Raw genomic sequence first — 18,363 nt, forward strand, 5'->3', positions numbered from 1 at the left:
TTGCAGATGGAGGATTCCCCAATAGGATTAGGGATGTGACCCCCTCCCCTTGGGAGGAGGCACAAAGAGGGTGTACCCACCCTCAGGGCTAGTAGCCATTGGCTACTAACCCCCCCAGACCTAAACACGCCCTTAAATTTTGTATTTAAGGGCTCCCCTGAACCTAAGAATTTAGATTCCTGAAACTACAAGAAGAGGAGGACTGCTGAGCTGAAAAACCCCTGCAGAGGAAGAACAGAAGACACCAACTGCTTTGGCCCCAGACATACCGGCCTGTCTCCTGCCTTCCAAAGAAACCTGCTCCAGCGACGCTTTCCAAGGGACCAGCGACCTCTGAATCCTCTGAGGACTGCCCTGCTTCAAGAAAGACAAGAAACTCCCGAGGACAGCGTCACTGCTCCAAAAGAACTGCAACTTTGTTTCAAGGAGCAGATTTAAAGACCCCTGCAACTCCCCGCAAGAAGCGTGAGACTTGCAACACTGCACCCGGCGACCCCGACTCGACTGGTGGAGAACCAACACCTCAGGGAGGACCCTCCGGCGACTCAGAGTCAGTGAGTAACCAAAGTTGTCCCCCCTGAGGCTCCCCCTGACCGCGACTGTCTGAACTCCATTTCCCGACGGCTGAAAAAGACCCTGCACCCGCAGCACCCAGCATCTAAAGGAACGGAACTCCTGTGCAGGAGTGACTCCCAGGAGGCCCTCTCCCTTGCCCAGGTGGTGGCTACCCCGAGGAGCCCCCCCCCTTGCCTGCCTGCAACGCTGAAGAGATCCCTCCATCTCTCATTGAAAACCATTGGAAACCCGACGCATGTTTGCACACTGCACCCGGCTGCCCCCGCGCTGCTGAGGGTGTACTTTTTGTGCTGACTTGTGTCCCCCCCGGTGCCCTACAAAACCCCCCTGGTCTGCCCTCCGAAGACGCGGGTACTTACCTGCTGGCAGACCGGAACCGGGGCACCCCCTTCTCTCCATTGAAGCCTATGTGGTTTGGACACCTCTTTGACCTTTGCACCTGACCGGCCCGAGCTGCTGGTGTGATAACTTTGGGGTTGCTCTGAACCCCCAACAGTGGGCTACCTTGGACCCAAAACTGAAACCTGTAAGTGACTTACTTACCTGTTAAAACTAACATTACTTTACCTCCCCCAGGAACTGTGAAAATTGTCCACTTTTAAAACAGCTTATTGTGTTTTATGTAAAAAGTATACATGCTAATGTAATGATTCAAAGTTCCTAAAGTACTTACCTGCAATACCTTTCAAATGAGATATTACATGTAGAATTTGAACCTGTGGTTCTTAAAATAAACTAAGAAAAGATATTTTTCTATAACAAAAGCTATTGGCTGGATTTGTCTCCGAGTGTGTGTTCCTCATTTATTGCCTGTGTGTATGTACAACAAATGCTTAACACTACTCCTTTGATAAGCCTACTGCTCGACCACACTACCACAAAATAGAGCATTAGTATTATCTCTTTTTGCCACTATCTTACCTCTAAGGGGAACCCTTGGACTCTGTGCATACTATTCCTTACTTTGAAATAGTGCATACAGAGCCAACTTCCTACACATTTCCACTCCTGCTCTCCTTATTTCCCGACTACAAAATGCTGTCTCTTGCCATATGTCTAGTCTGAAAACACGCCACATTCAGTGTAAGCCTCCTAACCACCTCTCTCCACTCCAGTTTTATCTTGGATTAAGTAACCTTCTTGTTCTAACCCACCCGCAAAGCAGTTGGCTGTGGATAGAATGCCTGCCTTAAAATGCAATAAATTACACACATCTAATTCTTCTGGGTTGATTTTACACAAATACAATGCATTATGAAATTATTTACACGGACTTTAAAACAGACTTTAAAAATAGAAACTGTTAATATTTGTGCCATGATCGATATTTCAACCCAAATTGAATTTTAGGAGTGAAATATTTTCTCTATGGTGGTTTACTGTAGCAAACGTGTTCCCTTAGCTCCTGCAACCACATGCAGAGCTAGTGATCTAGTTTGCAAGTTACAAGTTCTCAACGAACATTTACGATAAATTAAAAAAAAAAAAAAATCACTGGACAAAGTTCATGGTTAAACAGTTACTGCTCCTTATATGCATTCTATTTGTTTTACCAGTTTTTTCCACAACATATCTGTAATAAAAATGTATTTTGCCATGTTAGGACTCTAATCTCTGTATAAACAGCAGTCTTTAATTTCTTTATAATCAGTGACTCGTCACGCACCCTTCGCCGATTATAAAGAAAATACGTCAGAACTAGACTATGAGGTGTTTAAAGTCGAGTTCTGACGTTACAATGCCTGTCAGAGCCAGCAGCTAAGGTGAAAAGCAGGTCCTGTCACAGATCATAACTGAAGCAGCAGTTTAAAGCAACTAAAACAGAACAAGCTTTTCTTTCTTCTGCTCTATTTTAATAGTTTATAATGACCAGCCGAGAGAAAGTTTATTTTTTGCACTCCTTTGATAGAGAAAAGCTAGAATCTTTCTGCATGTTTCTACACATTCTGTGCTACTATAACTTTTTTTTTTTTTTTTTAAAAGCTGACTTGTATTGAAGTGCTTCTGATATATGTTTAAGTTTGAACTAAAGGTTTTATTTTAATTCTTTGTGTTTGCAAACATGCTCGCTCTTTCATATGAAAGAGGTACGCACCAAGGTTTTAACCCTTTGGCTGCTAAGCCTTGGCCTCCCCCTCCTATGCTGAGGGGATATTACAGGTAGTTTACACTTAGGCCTCCACAACGTTTTGTACACATAAGCTATCCACAACAAACCAGAGTCCATTTTTACCACAACATCACTTGGACTAAATGTAGGAAGTTGGCTCTGTATGTGCTATTTCAAAGTAAGGAATAGCATGCACAGAGTCCAAGGGTTCCCCTTAGAGGTAAAATAGTGGTAAAAATAGATAATACTAATGCTCTATTTTGTGGTAGTGTGGTCGAGCAGTAGGCTTATCCAAGGAGTAGTGTTAAGCATTTGTTGTACATACACATAGACAATAAATGAGGTACACGCACTCAGAGACAAATCCAGCCAATAGGTTTTTATATAGAGAAATATCTTTTCTTAGTTTATTTTAAGAACCACAGGTTCAAATTCTACATGTAATATCTCATTCGAAAGGTATTGCAGGTAAGTACTTTAGGAACTTCAAATCATCAAAATTGCATGTATACTTTTCAAGTTATTGGCAAATAGCTGTTTTAAAAGTGGACACAGTGCAATTTTCACAGTTCCTAGGGGAGGTAAGTATTTGTTAGGTTAACCAGGTAAGTAAGGCACTTACAGGGCTTAGTTCTTGGTCCAAGGTAGCCCACCGTTGGGGGTTCAGAGCAACCCCAAAGTCACCACACCAGCAGCTCAGGGCCGGTCAGGTGCAGAGTTCAAAGTGGTGCCCAAAACACATAGGCTAGAATGGAGAGAAGGGGGTGCCCCGGTTCCGGTCTGCTTGCAGGTAAGTACCCGCGTCTTCGGAGGGCAGACCAGGGGGGGTTTTGTAGGGCACCGGGGGGGACACAAGCCCACACAGAAATTTCACCCTCAGCAGCGCGGGGCGGCCGGGTGCAGTGTAGAAACAAGCGTCGGGTTTTCAATGTTAGTCTATGAGAGATCTCGGGATCTCTTCAGCGCTGCAGGCAGGCAAGGGGGGGGTTCCTCGGGGAAACCTCCACTTGGGCAAGGGAGAGGGACTCCTGTGGGTCACTTCTCCAGTGAAAGTCCGGTCCTTCAGGTCCTGGGGGCTGCGGGTGCAGGGTCTCTCCCAGGCGTCGGGACTTTAGGTTCAAAGAGTCGCGGTCAGGGGAAGCCTCGGGATTCCCTCTGCAGGCGGCGCTGTGGGGGCTCAGGGGGGACAGGTTTTGGTACTCACAGTATTAGAGTAGTCCTGGGGTCCCTCCTGAGGTGTCGGGTCTCCACCAGCCGAGTCGGGGTCGCCGGGTGCAGTGTTGCAAGTCTCACGCTTCTTGCGGGGAGCTTGCAGGGATCTTTAAAGCTGCTGGAAACAAAGTTGCAGCTTTTCTTGGAGCAGGTCCGCTGTCCTCGGGAGTTTCTTGTCTTTTCGAAGCAGGGGCAGTCCTCAGAGGTTGTCGAGGTCGCTGGTCCCTTCGGAAGGCGTCGCTGGAGCAGGATCTTTGGAAGGCAGGAGACAGGCCGGTGAGTTTCTGGAGCCAAGGCAGTTGTCGTCTTCTGGTCTTCCTCTGCAGGGGTTTTTCAGCTAGGCAGTCCTTCTTCTTGTAGTTGCAGGAATCTAATTTTCTAGGGTTCAGGGTAGCCCTTAAATACTAAATTTAAGGGCGTGTTTAGGTCTGGGGGGTTAGTAGCCAATGGCTACTAGCCCTGAGGGTGGGTACACCCTCTTTGTGCCTCCTCCCAAGGGGAGGGGGTCACATCCCTAATCCTATTGGGGAATCCTCCATCTGCAAGATGGAGGATTTCTAAAAGTCAGAGTCACCTCAGCTCAGGACACCTTAGGGGCTGTCCTGACTGGCCAGTGACTCCTCCTTGTTTTTCTCATTATTTTCTCCGGCCTTGCCGCCAAAAGTGGGGCCTGGCCGGAGGGGGCGGGCAACTCCACTAGCTGGAGTGTCCTGCTGGGTTGGCACAAAGGAGGGGAGCCTTTGAGGCTCACCGCCAGGTGTGACAATTCCTGCCTGGGGGAGGTGTTAGCATACCCACCCAGTGCAGGCTTTGTTACTGGCCTCAGAGTGACAAAGGCACTCTCCCCATGGGGCCAGCAACATGTCTCGGTTTGTGGCAGGCTGCTAAAACTAGTCAGCCTACACAGATAGTCGGTTAAGTTTCAGGGGGCACCTCTAAGGTGCCCTCTGGGGTGTATTTTACAATAAAATGTACACTGGCATCAGTGTGCATTTATTGTGCTGAGAAGTTTGATACCAAACTTCCCAGTTTTCAGTGTAGCCATTATGGTGCTGTGGAGTTCGTGTTTGACAGACTCCCAGACCATATACTCTTATGGCTACCCTGCACTTACAATGTCTAAGGTTTTGTTTAGACACTGTAGGGGGTACCATGCTCATGCACTGGTACCCTCACCTATGGTATAGTGCACCCTGCCTTAGGGCTGTAAGGCCTGCTAGAGGGGTGTCTTACCTATACTGCATAGGCAGTGAGAGGCTGGCATGGCACCCTGAGGGGAGTGCCATGTCGACTTACTCGTTTTGTCCTCACTAGCACACACCAGCTGGCAAGCAGTGTGTCTGTGCTGAGTGAGAGGTCTCCAGGGTGGCATAAGACATGCTGCAGCCCTTAGAGACCTTCCTTGGCATCAGGGCCCTTGGTACTAGAAGTACCAGTTACAAGGGACTTATCTGGATGCCAGGGTCTGCCAATTGTGGATACAAAAGTACAGGTTAGGGAAAGAACACTGGTGCTGGGGCCTGGTTAGCAGGCCTCAGCACCCTTTCAATTGTAAACATAGCATCAGCAAAGGCAAAAAGTCAGGGGGCAACCATGCCAAGGAGGCATTTCCTTACACAACCCCCCCCCAAACGAAAGAGGATGAGACTAACCTTTCCCAAGAGAGTCTTCATTTTCTAAGTGGAAGAACCTGGAAAGGCCATCTGCATTGGCATGGGCAGTCCCAGGTCTGTGTTCCACTATAAAGTCCATTCCCTGTAGGGAGATGGACCACCTCAACAGTTTAGGATTTTCACCTTTCATTTGCATCAGCCATTTGAGAGGTCTGTGGTCAGTTTGAACTAGGAAGTGAGTCCCAAAGAGGTATGGTCTCAGCTTCTTCAGGGACCAAACCACAGCAAAGGCCTCCCTCTCAATGGCACTCCAACGCTGCTCCCTGGGGAGTAACCTCCTGCTAATGAAAGCAACAGGCTGGTCAAGGCCATCATCATTTGTTTGGGACAAAACTGCCCCTATCCCATGTTCAGAGGCATCAGTCTGCACAATGAACTGCTTAGAATAATCTGGAGCTTTTAGAACTGGTGCTGAGCACATTGCTTGTTTCAGGGTGTCAAAGGCCTGTTGGCATTCCACAGTCCAGTTCACTTTCTTGGGCATTTTCTTGGAGGCGAGTTCAGTGAGGGCTGTCACAATGGATCCATATCCCTTCACAAACCTCCTGTAGTACCCAGTCAAGCCAAGGAATGCCCTGACTTGAGTCTGGGTTTTCGGAGCTACCCAGTCCAGAATAGTCTGGATCTTGGGTTGGAGTGGCTGAACTTGGCCTCCACCTACAAGGTGGCCCAAGTAAACCACAGTTCCCTGCCCTATCTGGCATTTGGATGCCTTGATAGAGAGGCCTGCAGATTGCAGAGCCTTCAAAACCTTCTTCAGGTGGACCAGGTGATCCTGCCAGGTGGAGCTAAAGACAGCAATATCATCAAGATAAGCTGTGCTAAAGGACTCCAAGCCAGCAAGGACTTGATTCACCAACCTTTGGAAGGTGGCAGGGGCATTCTTTAAACCAAAGGGCATAACAGTAAACTGATAATGCCCATCAGGTGTGGAGAATGCTGTTTTCTCTTTTGCTCCAGGTGCCATTTTTATTTGCCAGTACCCTGCTGTCAAGTCAAAGGTACTTAAGAATTTGGCAGCACCTAATTTGTCTATGAGCTCATCAGCTCTTGGAATTGGATGAGCATCTGTCTTGGTGACAGAATTGAGCCCTCTGTAGTCCACACAAAACCTCATCTCTTTCTTTCCATCTTTGGTGTGAGGTTTGGGGACTAAGACCACTGGGCTAGCCCAGGGGCTGTCAGAGCGCTCAATTACTCCCAATTCCAGCATCTTGTGGACTTCCACCTTGATGCTTTCCTTAACATGGTCAGATTGTCTAAAGATTTTGTTCTTGACAGGCATGCTGTCTCCTGTGTCCACATCATGGGTACACAGGTGTGTCTGACCAGGGGTTAAGGAGAAGAGTTCAGGAAACTGTTGTAGGACTCTCCTACAATCAGCTTGTTGTTGGCCAGAGAGGGTGTCTGAGTAGATCACTCCATCTACTGTGCCATCTTTTGGGTCTGATGACAGAAGATCAGGGAGAGGTTCACTCTCTGCCTCCTGATCCTCATCTGTTACCATCAACAGATTGACATCAGCCCTGTCGTGGAAGAGCTTAAGGCGGTTTACATGGATCACCCTCTTGGGGCTCCTGCTTGTGCCCAGGTCCACCAGGTAGGTGACCTGACTCTTCCTTTCTAGTACTGGGTAAGGGCCACTCCATTTGTCCTGGAGTGCCCTGGGAGCCACAGGCTCCAGAACCCAGACTTTCTGCCCTGGTTGGAACTCAACCAGTGCAGCCTTTTGGTCATACCAAAACTTCTGGAGCTGTTGGCTGGCCTCAAGGTTTTTGGTTGCCTTTTCCATGTACTCTGCCATTCTAGAGCGAAGGCCAAGTACATAGTCCACTATGTCCTGTTTAGGCTCATGGAGAGGTCTCTCCCAGCCTTCTTTAACAAGGGCAGGTGGTCCCCTTACAGGATGCCCAAACAGAAGTTCAAAGGGCGAGAATCCTACTCCCTTCTGTGGCACCTCTCTGTAAGCGAAAAGCAGACATGGCAAGAGGACATCCCATCTCCTTTTGAGCTTTTCTGGGAGCCCCATGATCATGCCTTTTAATGTCTTGTTGAATCTCTCAACCAAGCCATTAGTTTGTGGATGGTATGGTGTAGTGAATTTATAAGTCACTCCACACTCATTCCACATGTGCTTTAGGTATGCTGACATGAAGTTGGTACCTCTGTCAGACACCACCTCCTTAGGGAAACCCACTCTGGTAAAGATACCAATGAGGGCCTTGGCTACTGCAGGGGCAGTAGTCGACCTAAGGGGAATAGCTTCAGGATACCTGGTAGCATGATCCACTACTACCAGGATATACATATTTCCTGAGGCTGTGGGAGGTTCCAGTGGACCAACTATGTCCACACCCACTCTTTCAAAGGGAACCCCCACCACTGGAAGTGGAATGAGGGGGGCCTTTGGATGCCCACCTGTCTTACCACTGGCTTGACAGGTGGGGCAGGAGAGGCAAAACTCCTTAACCATGTTGGACATATTGGGCCAGTAGAAGTGGTTGACTAACCTCTCCCACGTCTTGGTTTGTCCCAAATGTCCAGCAAGGGGAATGTCATGGGCCAATGTTAGGATGAACTTCCTGAACAGCTGAGGCACTACCACTCTCCTAGTGGCACCAGGTTTGGGGTCTCTGGCCTCAGTGTACAGGAGTCCATCTTCCCAATAGACCCTATGTGTTCCATTTTTCTTGCCTTTGGACTCTTCAGCAGCTTGCTGCCTAAGGCCTTCAAGAGAGGGACAGGTTTTTTGTCCCTTACACAGCTCCTCCCTTGAGGGTCCCCCTGGGCCTAAGAGCTCAACCTGATAAGGTTCAAGCTCCAAAGGCTCAGTTCCCTCAGAGGGCAGAACTTCTTCCTGAGAAAAGAGGTTCCCTTTCTTTTGCTGTGTTGCAGTTGGTTTCCCAACTGACTTTCCTTTCCTCTTGGTAGGCTGGGCCATTCTTCCAGACTCCAGCTCTACTTGTTCACCCTGTGCCTTGCACTGTGCTCTGGTTTTCACACACACCAGTTCAGGGATACCCAGCATTGCTGCATGGGTTTTTAGTTCTACCTCAGCCCATGCTGAGGACTCCAGGTCATTTCCAAGCAGACAGTCCACTGGGATATTTGAGGAGACCACCACCTGTTTCAGGCCATTGACCCCTCCCCATTCTAAAGTAACCATTGCCATGGGATGTACTTTTCTCTGATTGTCAGCGTTGGTGACTGTGTAAGTTTTTCCAGTCAGGTATTGGCCAGGGGAAACCAGTTTCTCTGTCACCATGGTGACACTGGCACCTGTATCCCTCAGGCCCTCTATTCTAGTCCCATTAATTAAGAGTTGCTGTCTGTATTTTTGCATGTTAGGCGGCCAGACAGCTAGTGTGGCTAAATCCACCCCACCCTCAGAAACTAGAGTAGCTTCAGTGTGGACCCTGATTTGCTCTGGGCACACTGTTGATCCCACTTGGAGACTAGCCATACCAGTGTTACCTGGATGGGAGTTTGGAGTGGAACCTTTCTTGGGACAGGCCTTGTCTCCAGTTTGGTGTCCATGCTGTTTACAGCTATGACACCAGGCCTTTTTGGGATCAAAGTTTTTACCCTTGTACCCATTGTTTTGTGAAGAGGCTCTGGGCCCACCCTCCTGTGCAGGTTTTTGGGGGCCTGTAGAAGACTCTTTACTATTTTTAGTTTTGGTTGTCTCATCACCCTTCCCCTGGGGAGTCTTTGTGACCCCTTTCTTTTGGTCACCCCCTGTTGAAGTCTTGGACACCCTTGTCTTGACCCAATGGTCCGCCTTCTTTCCCAATTCTTGGGGAGAAATTGGTCCTAGGTCTACCAGATGCTGATGCAGTTTATCATTGAAACAATTACTTAACAGGTGTTCTTTCACAAATAAATTGTACAGCCCATCATAATTACTTACACCACTGCCTTGAATCCAACCATCTAGTGTTTTCACTGAGTAGTCTACAAAGTCAACCCAGGTCTGGCTCGAGGATTTTTGAGCCCCCCTGAATCTAATCCTATACTCCTCAGTGGAGAATCCAAAGCCCTCAATCAGGGTACCCTTCATGAGGTCATAAGATTCTGCATCTTGTCCAGAGAGTGTGAGGAGTCTATCCCTACACTTTCCTGTGAACATTTCCCAAAGGAGAGCACCCCAGTGAGATCTGTTCACTTTTCTGGTTACACAAGCCCTCTCAAAAGCTGTGAACCATTTGGTGATGTCATCACCATCTTCATATTTAGTTACAATCCCTTTAGGGATTTTCAACATGTCAGGAGAATCTCTGACCCTATTTATGTTGCTGCCACCATTGATGGGTCCTAGGCCCATCTCTTGTCTTTCCCTCTCTATGGCTAGGATCTGTCTTTCCAAAGCCAATCTTTTGGCCATCCTGGCTAACTGGATGTCCTCTTCACTGGAGTTATCCTCAGTGATTTCAGAGGTGTTGGTCTCTCCTGTGAGGGAACCAGCATCTCTGACTATTATTTTTGGAGTCAGGGTTTGAGAGACCCTGTTCTCCCTAGATAGGACTGGTAGGGGGGAATTGTCCTCCAAGTCACTATCCTCTTCCTCTGAGTTGCCACCCTCAGAGGGGTTGGCCTTTTCAAACTCTGCCAAAAGCTCCTGGAGCTGTATTTTGGTAGGTTTGGGGCCCATTGTTATTTTCTTTATTTTACAGAGTGACCTTAGCTCCCTCATCTTAAGATGGAGGTAAGGTGTGGTGTCGAGTTCCACCACAGTCACATCTGTGCTAGACATTTTGCTTCTAAAAGTTGGAATACTTTTTAAGAATCTACAACTGGTTCTAGAATCTAATTCAAACTTTTACAAACTTTTAAACTCTAAAAGAAATGCTAAACAGGATCTAACACAAGGCCCTAGCAGGTCTTTTAAGAATTTAGAAAACTTTTCAAATTGCAAAAAATCAATTTCTAATGACAATTTTGGAATTTGTCGTGTGATCAGGTATTGGCTGAGTAGTCCAGCAAATGCAAAGTCTTGTACCCCACCGCTGATCCACCAATGTAGGAAGTTGGCTCTGTATGTGCTATTTCAAAGTAAGGAATAGCATGCACAGAGTCCAAGGGTTCCCCTTAGAGGTAAAATAGTGGTAAAAATAGATAATACTAATGCTCTATTTTGTGGTAGTGTGGTCGAGCAGTAGGCTTATCCAAGGAGTAGTGTTAAGCATTTGTTGTACATACACATAGACAATAAATGAGGTACACGCACTCAGAGACAAATCCAGCCAATAGGTTTTTATATAGAGAAATATATTTTCTTAGTTTATTTTAAGAACCACAGGTTCAAATTCTACATGTAATATCTCATTCGAAAGGTATTGCAGGTAAGTACTTTAGGAACTTCAAATCATCAAAATTGCATGTATACTTTTCAAGTTATTGGCAAATAGCTGTTTTAAAAGTGGACACTTAGTGCAATTTTCACAGTTCCTAGGGGAGGTAAGTATTTGTTAGGTTAACCAGGTAAGTAAGGCACTTACAGGGCTTAGTTCTTGGTCCAAGGTAGCCCACCGTTGGGGGTTCAGAGCAACCCCAAAGTCACCACACCAGCAGCTCAGGGCCGGTCAGGTGCAGAGTTCAAAGTGGTGCCCAAAACACATAGGCTAGAATGGAGAGAAGGGGGTGCCCCGGTTCCGGTCTGCTTGCAGGTAAGTACCCGCGTCTTCGGAGGGCAGACCAGGGGGGGTTTTGTAGGGCACCGGGGGGGACACAAGCCCACACAGAAATTTCACCCTCAGCAGCGCGGGGGCGGCCGGGTGCAGTGTAGAAACAAGCGTCGGGTTTTCAATGTTAGTCTATGAGAGATCTCGGGATCTCTTCAGCGCTGCAGGCAGGCAAGGGGGGGATTCCTCGGGGAAACCTCCACTTGGGCAAGGGAGAGGGACTCCTGGGGGTCACTTCTCCAGTGAAAGTCCGGTCCTTCAGGTCCTGGGGGCTGCGGGTGCAGGGTCTCTCCCAGGCGTCGGGACTTTAGGTTCAAAGAGTCGCGGTCAGGGGAAGCCTCGGGATTCCCTCTGCAGGCGGCGCTGTGGGGGCTCAGGGGGGACAGGTTTTGGTACTCACAGTATTAGAGTAGTCCTGGGGTCCCTCCTGAGGTGTCGGGTCTCCACCAGCCGAGTCGGGGTCGCCGGGTGCAGTGTTGCAAGTCTCACGCTTCTTGCGGGGAGCTTGCAGGGATCTTTAAAGCTGCTGGAAACAAAGTTGCAGCTTTTCTTGGAGCAGGTCCGCTGTCCTCGGGAGTTTCTTGTCTTTTCGAAGCAGGGGCAGTCCTCAGAGGATGTCGAGGTCGGTGGTCCCTTCGGAAGGCGTCGCTGGAGCAGGATCTTTGGAAGGCAGGAGACAGGCCGGTGAGTTTCTGGAGCCAAGGCAGTTGTCGTCTTCTGGTCTTCCTCTGCAGGGGTTTTTCAGCTAGGCAGTCCTTCTTCTTGTAGTTGCAGGAATCTAATTTTCTAGGGTTCAGGGTAGCCCTTAAATACTAAATTTAAGGGCGTGTTTAGGTCTGGGGGGTTAGTAGCCAATGGCTACTAGCCCTGAGGGTGGGTACACCCTCTTTGTGCCTCCTCCCAAGGGGAGGGGGTCACATCCCTAATCCTATTGGGGAATCCTCCATCTGCAAGATGGAGGATTTCTAAAAGTCAGAGTCACCTCAGCTCAGGACACCTTAGGGGCTGTCCTGACTGGCCAGTGACTCCTCCTTGTTTTTCTCATTATTTTCTCCGGCCTTGCCGCCAAAAGTGGGGCCTGGCCGGAGGGGGCGGGCAACTCCACTAGCTGGAGTGTCCTGCTGGGTTGGCACAAAGGAGGGGAGCCTTTGAGGCTCACCGCCAGGTGTGACAATTCCTGCCTGGGGGAGGTGTTAGCATCCCCACCCAGTGCAGGCTTTGTTACTGGCCTCAGAGTGACAAAGGCACTCTCCCCATGGGGCCAGCAACATGTCTCGGTTTGTGGCAGGCTGCTAAAACTAGTCAGCCTACACAGATAGTCGGTTAAGTTTCAGGGGGCACCTCTAAGGTGCCCTCTGGGGTGTATTTTACAATAAAATGTACACTGGCATCAGTGTGCATTTATTGTGCTGAGAAGTTTGATACCAAACTTCCCAGTTTTCAGTGTAGCCATTATGGTGCTGTGGAGTTCGTGTTTGACAGACTCCCAGACCATATACTCTTATGGCTACCCTGCACTTACAATGTCTAAGGTTTTGTTTAGACACTGTAGGGGTACCATGCTCATGCACTGGTACCCTCACCTATGGTATAGTGCACCCTGCCTTAGGGCTGTAAGGCCTGCTAGAGGGGTGTCTTACCTATACTGCATAGGCAGTGAGAGGCTGGCATGGCACCCTGAGGGGAGTGCCATGTCGACTTACTCGTTTTGTCCTCACTAGCACACACCAGCTGGCAAGCAGTGTGTCTGTGCTGAGTGAGAGGTCTCCAGGGTGGCATAAGACATGCTGCAGCCCTTAGAGACCTTCCTTGGCATCAGGGCCCTTGGTACTAGAAGTACCAGTTACAAGGGACTTATCTGGATGCCAGGGTCTGCCAATTGTGGATACAAAAGTACAGGTTAGGGAAAGAACACTGGTGCTGGGGCCTGGTTAGCAGGCCTCAGCACCCTTTCAATTGTAAACATAGCATCAGCAAAGGCAAAAAGTCAGGGGGCAACCATGCCAAGGAGGCATTTCCTTACACTAAAGTTGCCCAAGGTTTGTGAATTCCCCTGGAGGGGGACTGAGAAAGTATGCAAAAATAGCAACATTTTGAGTAAAAAAAATAAAAAAAAAATAGGGAAAAAGTGCTCCAGAAAAAAGGGTCTGTTGAAATAAAGAAATATTGAAAATGAGTAAGGAAAAAAAATGGGCATTTTGACATTTTCATCTGTAACTTTTTGTCACAGTGATCGATTGGCAAAAACAATATACCATTATGTCTGCTAGACCCTTCTGGTTGCGGGGATATATAAGGTTTGTAGGTTCTTCTAGGTCCTTTTGGGTGCAGGGCAGTCCTCTGGAGCTTGGCAGAGGTCGCTTGTCCCACTGGATGAGTCGCTGTTCTTTTGCATGCTCTTTGAAGCAGGGGACAGGCCGGAAGGGCTGGGGCCAAAGCAGTGGTCATCTTCCTTCTTCTCTGCTGGGGAATTCAGCTAAGCAGTCCTCCTTCTTGTCAGGTCACCAGGAAACTGGAGAGCTGGGTTCAGGGAGGCCCTTAAATCCTGGATTTAGGGAAGTTACTATGGCTATTTTCGCCGAGGGTGGCTAAACCCTCCTTGTGCCCACTCCCTCTGGGGAGGGGGGCACAAACCTAATCCTATTGGTCCCTGACCATCAAACCAAGATGGAGGATTCTGCAGGGGGGGGGGGGTGGGGGGGTCACCTCAGCTCTGGACACCTTAGGGGAAGTCCTGGCTGGGGTGGTCACTCCTTCCTGGTTTCCCTAATTTTCCCGCCGGACTTGCCGCCAAAAGTGGGGCATTTTCAAGGGGAGGCAGGCAACTCCACTAGCTGGAGTGCCATGGGGCAATGTAATCCGAGGCTTGAGCCTTTGAGGCTGACCACCAGGTGTTACTGTTCATGTAGGGGGGGGGGGGGGGGAGGTGTGAAGCCCCTCCTCCCAGGACAGGCTTTGTTTCTGACCACCGAGAGCACAAAGGCTCTCACCCAATGTGGTCAAACTTTTCTGAAAGTGGCAGGCTAGCACAGACCAGCCAGTCCTACACTAGCAGTCTGGCAAACATACAGGGTGTGAAAGAGGCCTTTGTGTGTACATTTTTCAATAAATCCCACACTGGCATCAATGGGGGTTTATTGTGCTGAGAAGTTTGATATCAAACTTCCCAGTATTCAGTGAAGTCATAATGGAGCTGTGGCGTTCGTAATGACAGACTCCCTGATCATATACTCAATATGGCTACACTGCACTTACAATATCTAAGAATGGTCTTAAACACTGTAGGGCCATATTGCTCATCCAGCTATGCCCTTACCTGTGGTATAGGGCACCCTGCCTTAGGGCTGTAAGGCCTGCTAGAGGGGGGTCTTACCAATGCCACAGGCAGTGGTTTGTGGGCAAGGCACCCTGAGAGGGGTGCCATGTCGACTTTGCCTTTTTCTTCCCACCAGTACACACAAGCTGCAAGAGCAGTATACATGTGCTTAGTGAGGGGTCCCCCTAGGGTGGCATAATACATGCAGCATTACTTGGGGACCTTCCCTGGCCACAGGGCCCTTGGTACCATGGGTACCTTTTACAGGGGACTTAACCGTGTGCCAATTGTGGAAACATAGGTACATATTTTGGTAAAGACCACTGGTGCTGGGGCCTGCTTAGCAAGATCCCAGCACACTTTCAACAAAATTTGGCATCAACAGTAGGCAAAAGGTGTGGGGTAACAATACTAACAGTGGAACTTTCCTACAGGTACTTTATCCCCTATACAATGCATTACTTTGTAGGACAGATTGGAAACCTAGAGCATACAGAGGATAGGCAAGGTTAGCAAGTTTCATTGAAACAGCATTCACACTTATAGAACGGAGAAGGCCTATAGAATTCTAAGTTCTAGAGACAGGACTTAGGAAAGCCAAGCCACACTATTGGAAAAGTCCAAAGAATGACAGGGAAGAAATGGATTGAACATAAACCAAGATGCAATTAAGTGGAATTCATGACCAAGATGCCTTTCTGCTGAATTCATGTTTGCAGTAAGCCGTTTGCAAAGATCTAAAGTAAAAGGTATCCTATTGATTTAGGCAAAGAAATAAAGTCTATGATTATAGATTCCTCTACACTACATTCAATTAAATGATGTCAATAAAATGTAATTTAAACAAGACTTTATGGATAACTTCTATGAATCCATGAGAAACAGATCACCTGAATGTGCAATATCTTTATTAGCAGCAAAGGGAACAGAACGTGCACATAGACTGATGGAGATAGACGCAGGAAAGCAAACTGAGAACCAGAAATGACTCTCCCCATGAAGACAACTCAAGACATATAATGCAGTTTAAAAGCAAGAATTTAGAATAAAATTAATTGAGAAAAACCTAGATAATGGAGTTGTAATATAGCATTTTAAATACAGAAACTCTTAAGCAAGAGACATTTATTAAGTCAGGTTGAACTATTTTAATCTCTTGATTCTTATCTGTACCCTAACAAGAGCAATGACTTTATAGTACATGCAACGGAATATCGGCAATGTCCAGGGTACAATAGGTATACAAAAGCAAGTAGACGAAGTAATTTTAGAAGGCAATTCAAGCTCTGTTCATCGATACAAAGGATGAAGATAACCAAGAACAAAAAGTTGCACTTAACCATGTAATTCTACCAAATTTTCCCTCTCTGCTACCAGCTTGGAGTACTGTTTTACTCTGATCTGCAAATTAATTAGGTCAATGAATAATATTCCTTTGAATATTATCCCATGTTTGGTCTGAGCCATAAAACTGCAAGAAATGTGGAAAAAGCATAAAGACATTTATGGCCACACAGAGAAAACTACAGTTACGACCCTAGCTAAAGTACGCTTCAAGGAAAAATTTTACAATTTGGCTATGGAACAACTGACAGCTTTTGCTTAGTGTATCAATTGCGGACTCTAGATTTGGTGCTTAATGGTCTAGAAGTTTTTGTTTGCCCTTGAAAACCAGCTAAGTGAAGGCTCTTCCCATGACTTCTTGCATACATGGATGCTAAAGTTCTAACTTACTTGTAGCAAAATGACTGTGCTATCATTAAGAAGAAGGCCCCATAGTTAGGTTTTGGTTTGGGCACCTGAATTCACTGAATAGTTATTCACAGTATTTACGCAGTTATTCAATTGTTCCTTTGCAATACTAATCTACATGTTTTATGTATTGCAGTGTAAAAATAGATGATACCACATTAATAACAAAAGAAGGTTTTGCAGGGTAGAGAAATGAGATGCGTCCTAATCAATACAAGAATCACAGAGAAACAATATATTTTAAAGGTTAAACTGTGAGCTGAAAACACAATCTACTACTTAGTGAACAATAAAGCCTACAAAAAGAAGGCACATTCTGCTATATTCCAAGAAGGCTACACTGGTTTTTAGCTGCACCAGGGTTCCTTTTTCCAACCCTATGAAGGGCCAAGATAATTTTTTTTACCCAAGCAGGGACAGCTTGGAAGGCATTCTCTATACAACATTGAATCTAAAACTGGAAAATGAGCAACTGAAGCATTTTTTTCCAAATGATATTGTGTATGACAATTATGGCACGTTGGAGCAGGAATAACCAATAGGGTAACAAATACTTTACCTGATAGGTCTGTGTTGTTACCGGTGGAGGTGGAGGAGGTGCTTCTTGTCGCTGTGTATAGCCATAATCTGCTGCTGTGTGAGTAGCCGGATACGCACCATAGGCAGCCGAAGCAGCAGCTGCAACAGCTACTGGGGCAGGCCTGGCAACGGCAACTGTTGCTGCTGCTGGAGCATAAGCTGCAGTAACTGTGTGAGCAGCCACAGGAGCCTGATGGACAGTATAGCTAGCAACAGTGGTTGGATGAGTGTAAGCTACCCCCGAACCAGGTTGTTGTCTAGGTGGAAGTAAAAACAGAAAATAGGTTAGCAATTGGCTAGCAAGGAAACAGGAAATCATGTCACTGTCTGGTGTAGTAACGAGTACTAATCAGCAATATAGACAAAACCAGGGCAGTGCTGTCCCGGAGCTAGCTATAGTCTTTAACTAACAATTGTTTCGGTTTATTGATGAATTAACTGTATCACCATCATTCCCAAATCTGTCATCAACAGCATATACTGAATCACCCACTCCATATAGTATGGATTAATATATATAGATCATTATTGGGAGGTGGGGTGGGGAGGGGGTGGGTATGCACAATCGCTTAGTCTCCCTTAAAAAACCCAATTACCTTTTACTGCAGAGATGAACAAAAATATTCTATTACAATACATTTTGGGAGCAGTCCTAAAAAGTGTGCTATATTCTGCAGTGAAACGTATAAAGTGCTGGAAAACTCTTCCCCGCAATCCTCCTCTCAGGAGAGTATACCCTTTGTACAGGGCGGGCCCAGAGGAGGGAGTGACCTAACTCTTCCTTCAAACCGTTTTGTTCACAGTTGTGTGCAGTGTCTCACTGTCTGTTGCGTTTCACCTTTTTAATGTTTAATTGGATTTTCTCTGGGGAACCACTCAGTGTTGATTACGGTTGAATGTTTGACACTTTTGTCTTTTTACCTACAGAATGTTGCTTGGGCACAAGCCACTAAGCAAGTAAAACGTTTTGTTATATTCTATTGTATGTGAGATAGAGACATAGCTAGAGATTACTAGGTCTTGAAGTCTGCTAACCTCTCTGGGCACACAAAACCGGCTGAAACAAGTGGACAATACGGTGGGTGGTAGGGCCATAGTATCCCATTATCCATCACACCTACCTTTTCTTCTTTTTAATCCTGTCAGGGTAGCCCTGAATAAACTGAGGATTGGACCTGAACACTAGATAGTTTTTCACCTTTCATATTTCCTTAACCCTACTTATAATATCCCACATGCCCATTTCCTGGTAGAAACCACCCATGCACTATTGTGTGTTTTGTGTGGGACAAGCCAAATGATAAAGCATGCCTCAAATTGCGGACAAAGGCTGTTGTTTCCTAACTAAGGGATCTCCATCATTCAAGTAAGTCCATATCTTCTTGAAATACTCAACACTATCTAATCACTATGTGTACTAGATCAAAGCAAGGACATAAAAACATTTTTAAAAACATTTTTTTT

At 46.9% G+C, this 18,363-nt stretch overlaps 1 protein-coding gene and 1 non-coding gene across 2 annotated transcripts in view; both read right to left on the reverse strand.

The window, feature by feature from the left end:
- Window positions 1–18,363, reverse strand: part of ZFR (zinc finger RNA binding protein) — a 501,254-nt gene that overhangs the window by 392,457 nt on the left and 90,434 nt on the right. Inside the window, exon 5 of the mRNA XM_069233188.1 lies at window positions 16,880–17,156. Coding sequence (XP_069089289.1) covers window positions 16,880–17,156 — 277 coding nt within the window. The remainder of the gene's footprint in view (window positions 1–16,879; window positions 17,157–18,363) is intronic.
- LOC138292159 (small nucleolar RNA SNORA66) lies at window positions 1,885–2,018 on the reverse strand. The gene has a single exon (XR_011202601.1). It is a non-coding gene; the product is annotated as a small nucleolar RNA SNORA66 (small nucleolar RNA).

The sequence above is a fragment of the Pleurodeles waltl genome, chromosome 1_1 (assembly GCF_031143425.1).
Source record: "Pleurodeles waltl isolate 20211129_DDA chromosome 1_1, aPleWal1.hap1.20221129, whole genome shotgun sequence".
In the NCBI taxonomy this organism is placed as follows: Eukaryota; Metazoa; Chordata; class Amphibia; order Caudata; family Salamandridae; genus Pleurodeles; species Pleurodeles waltl.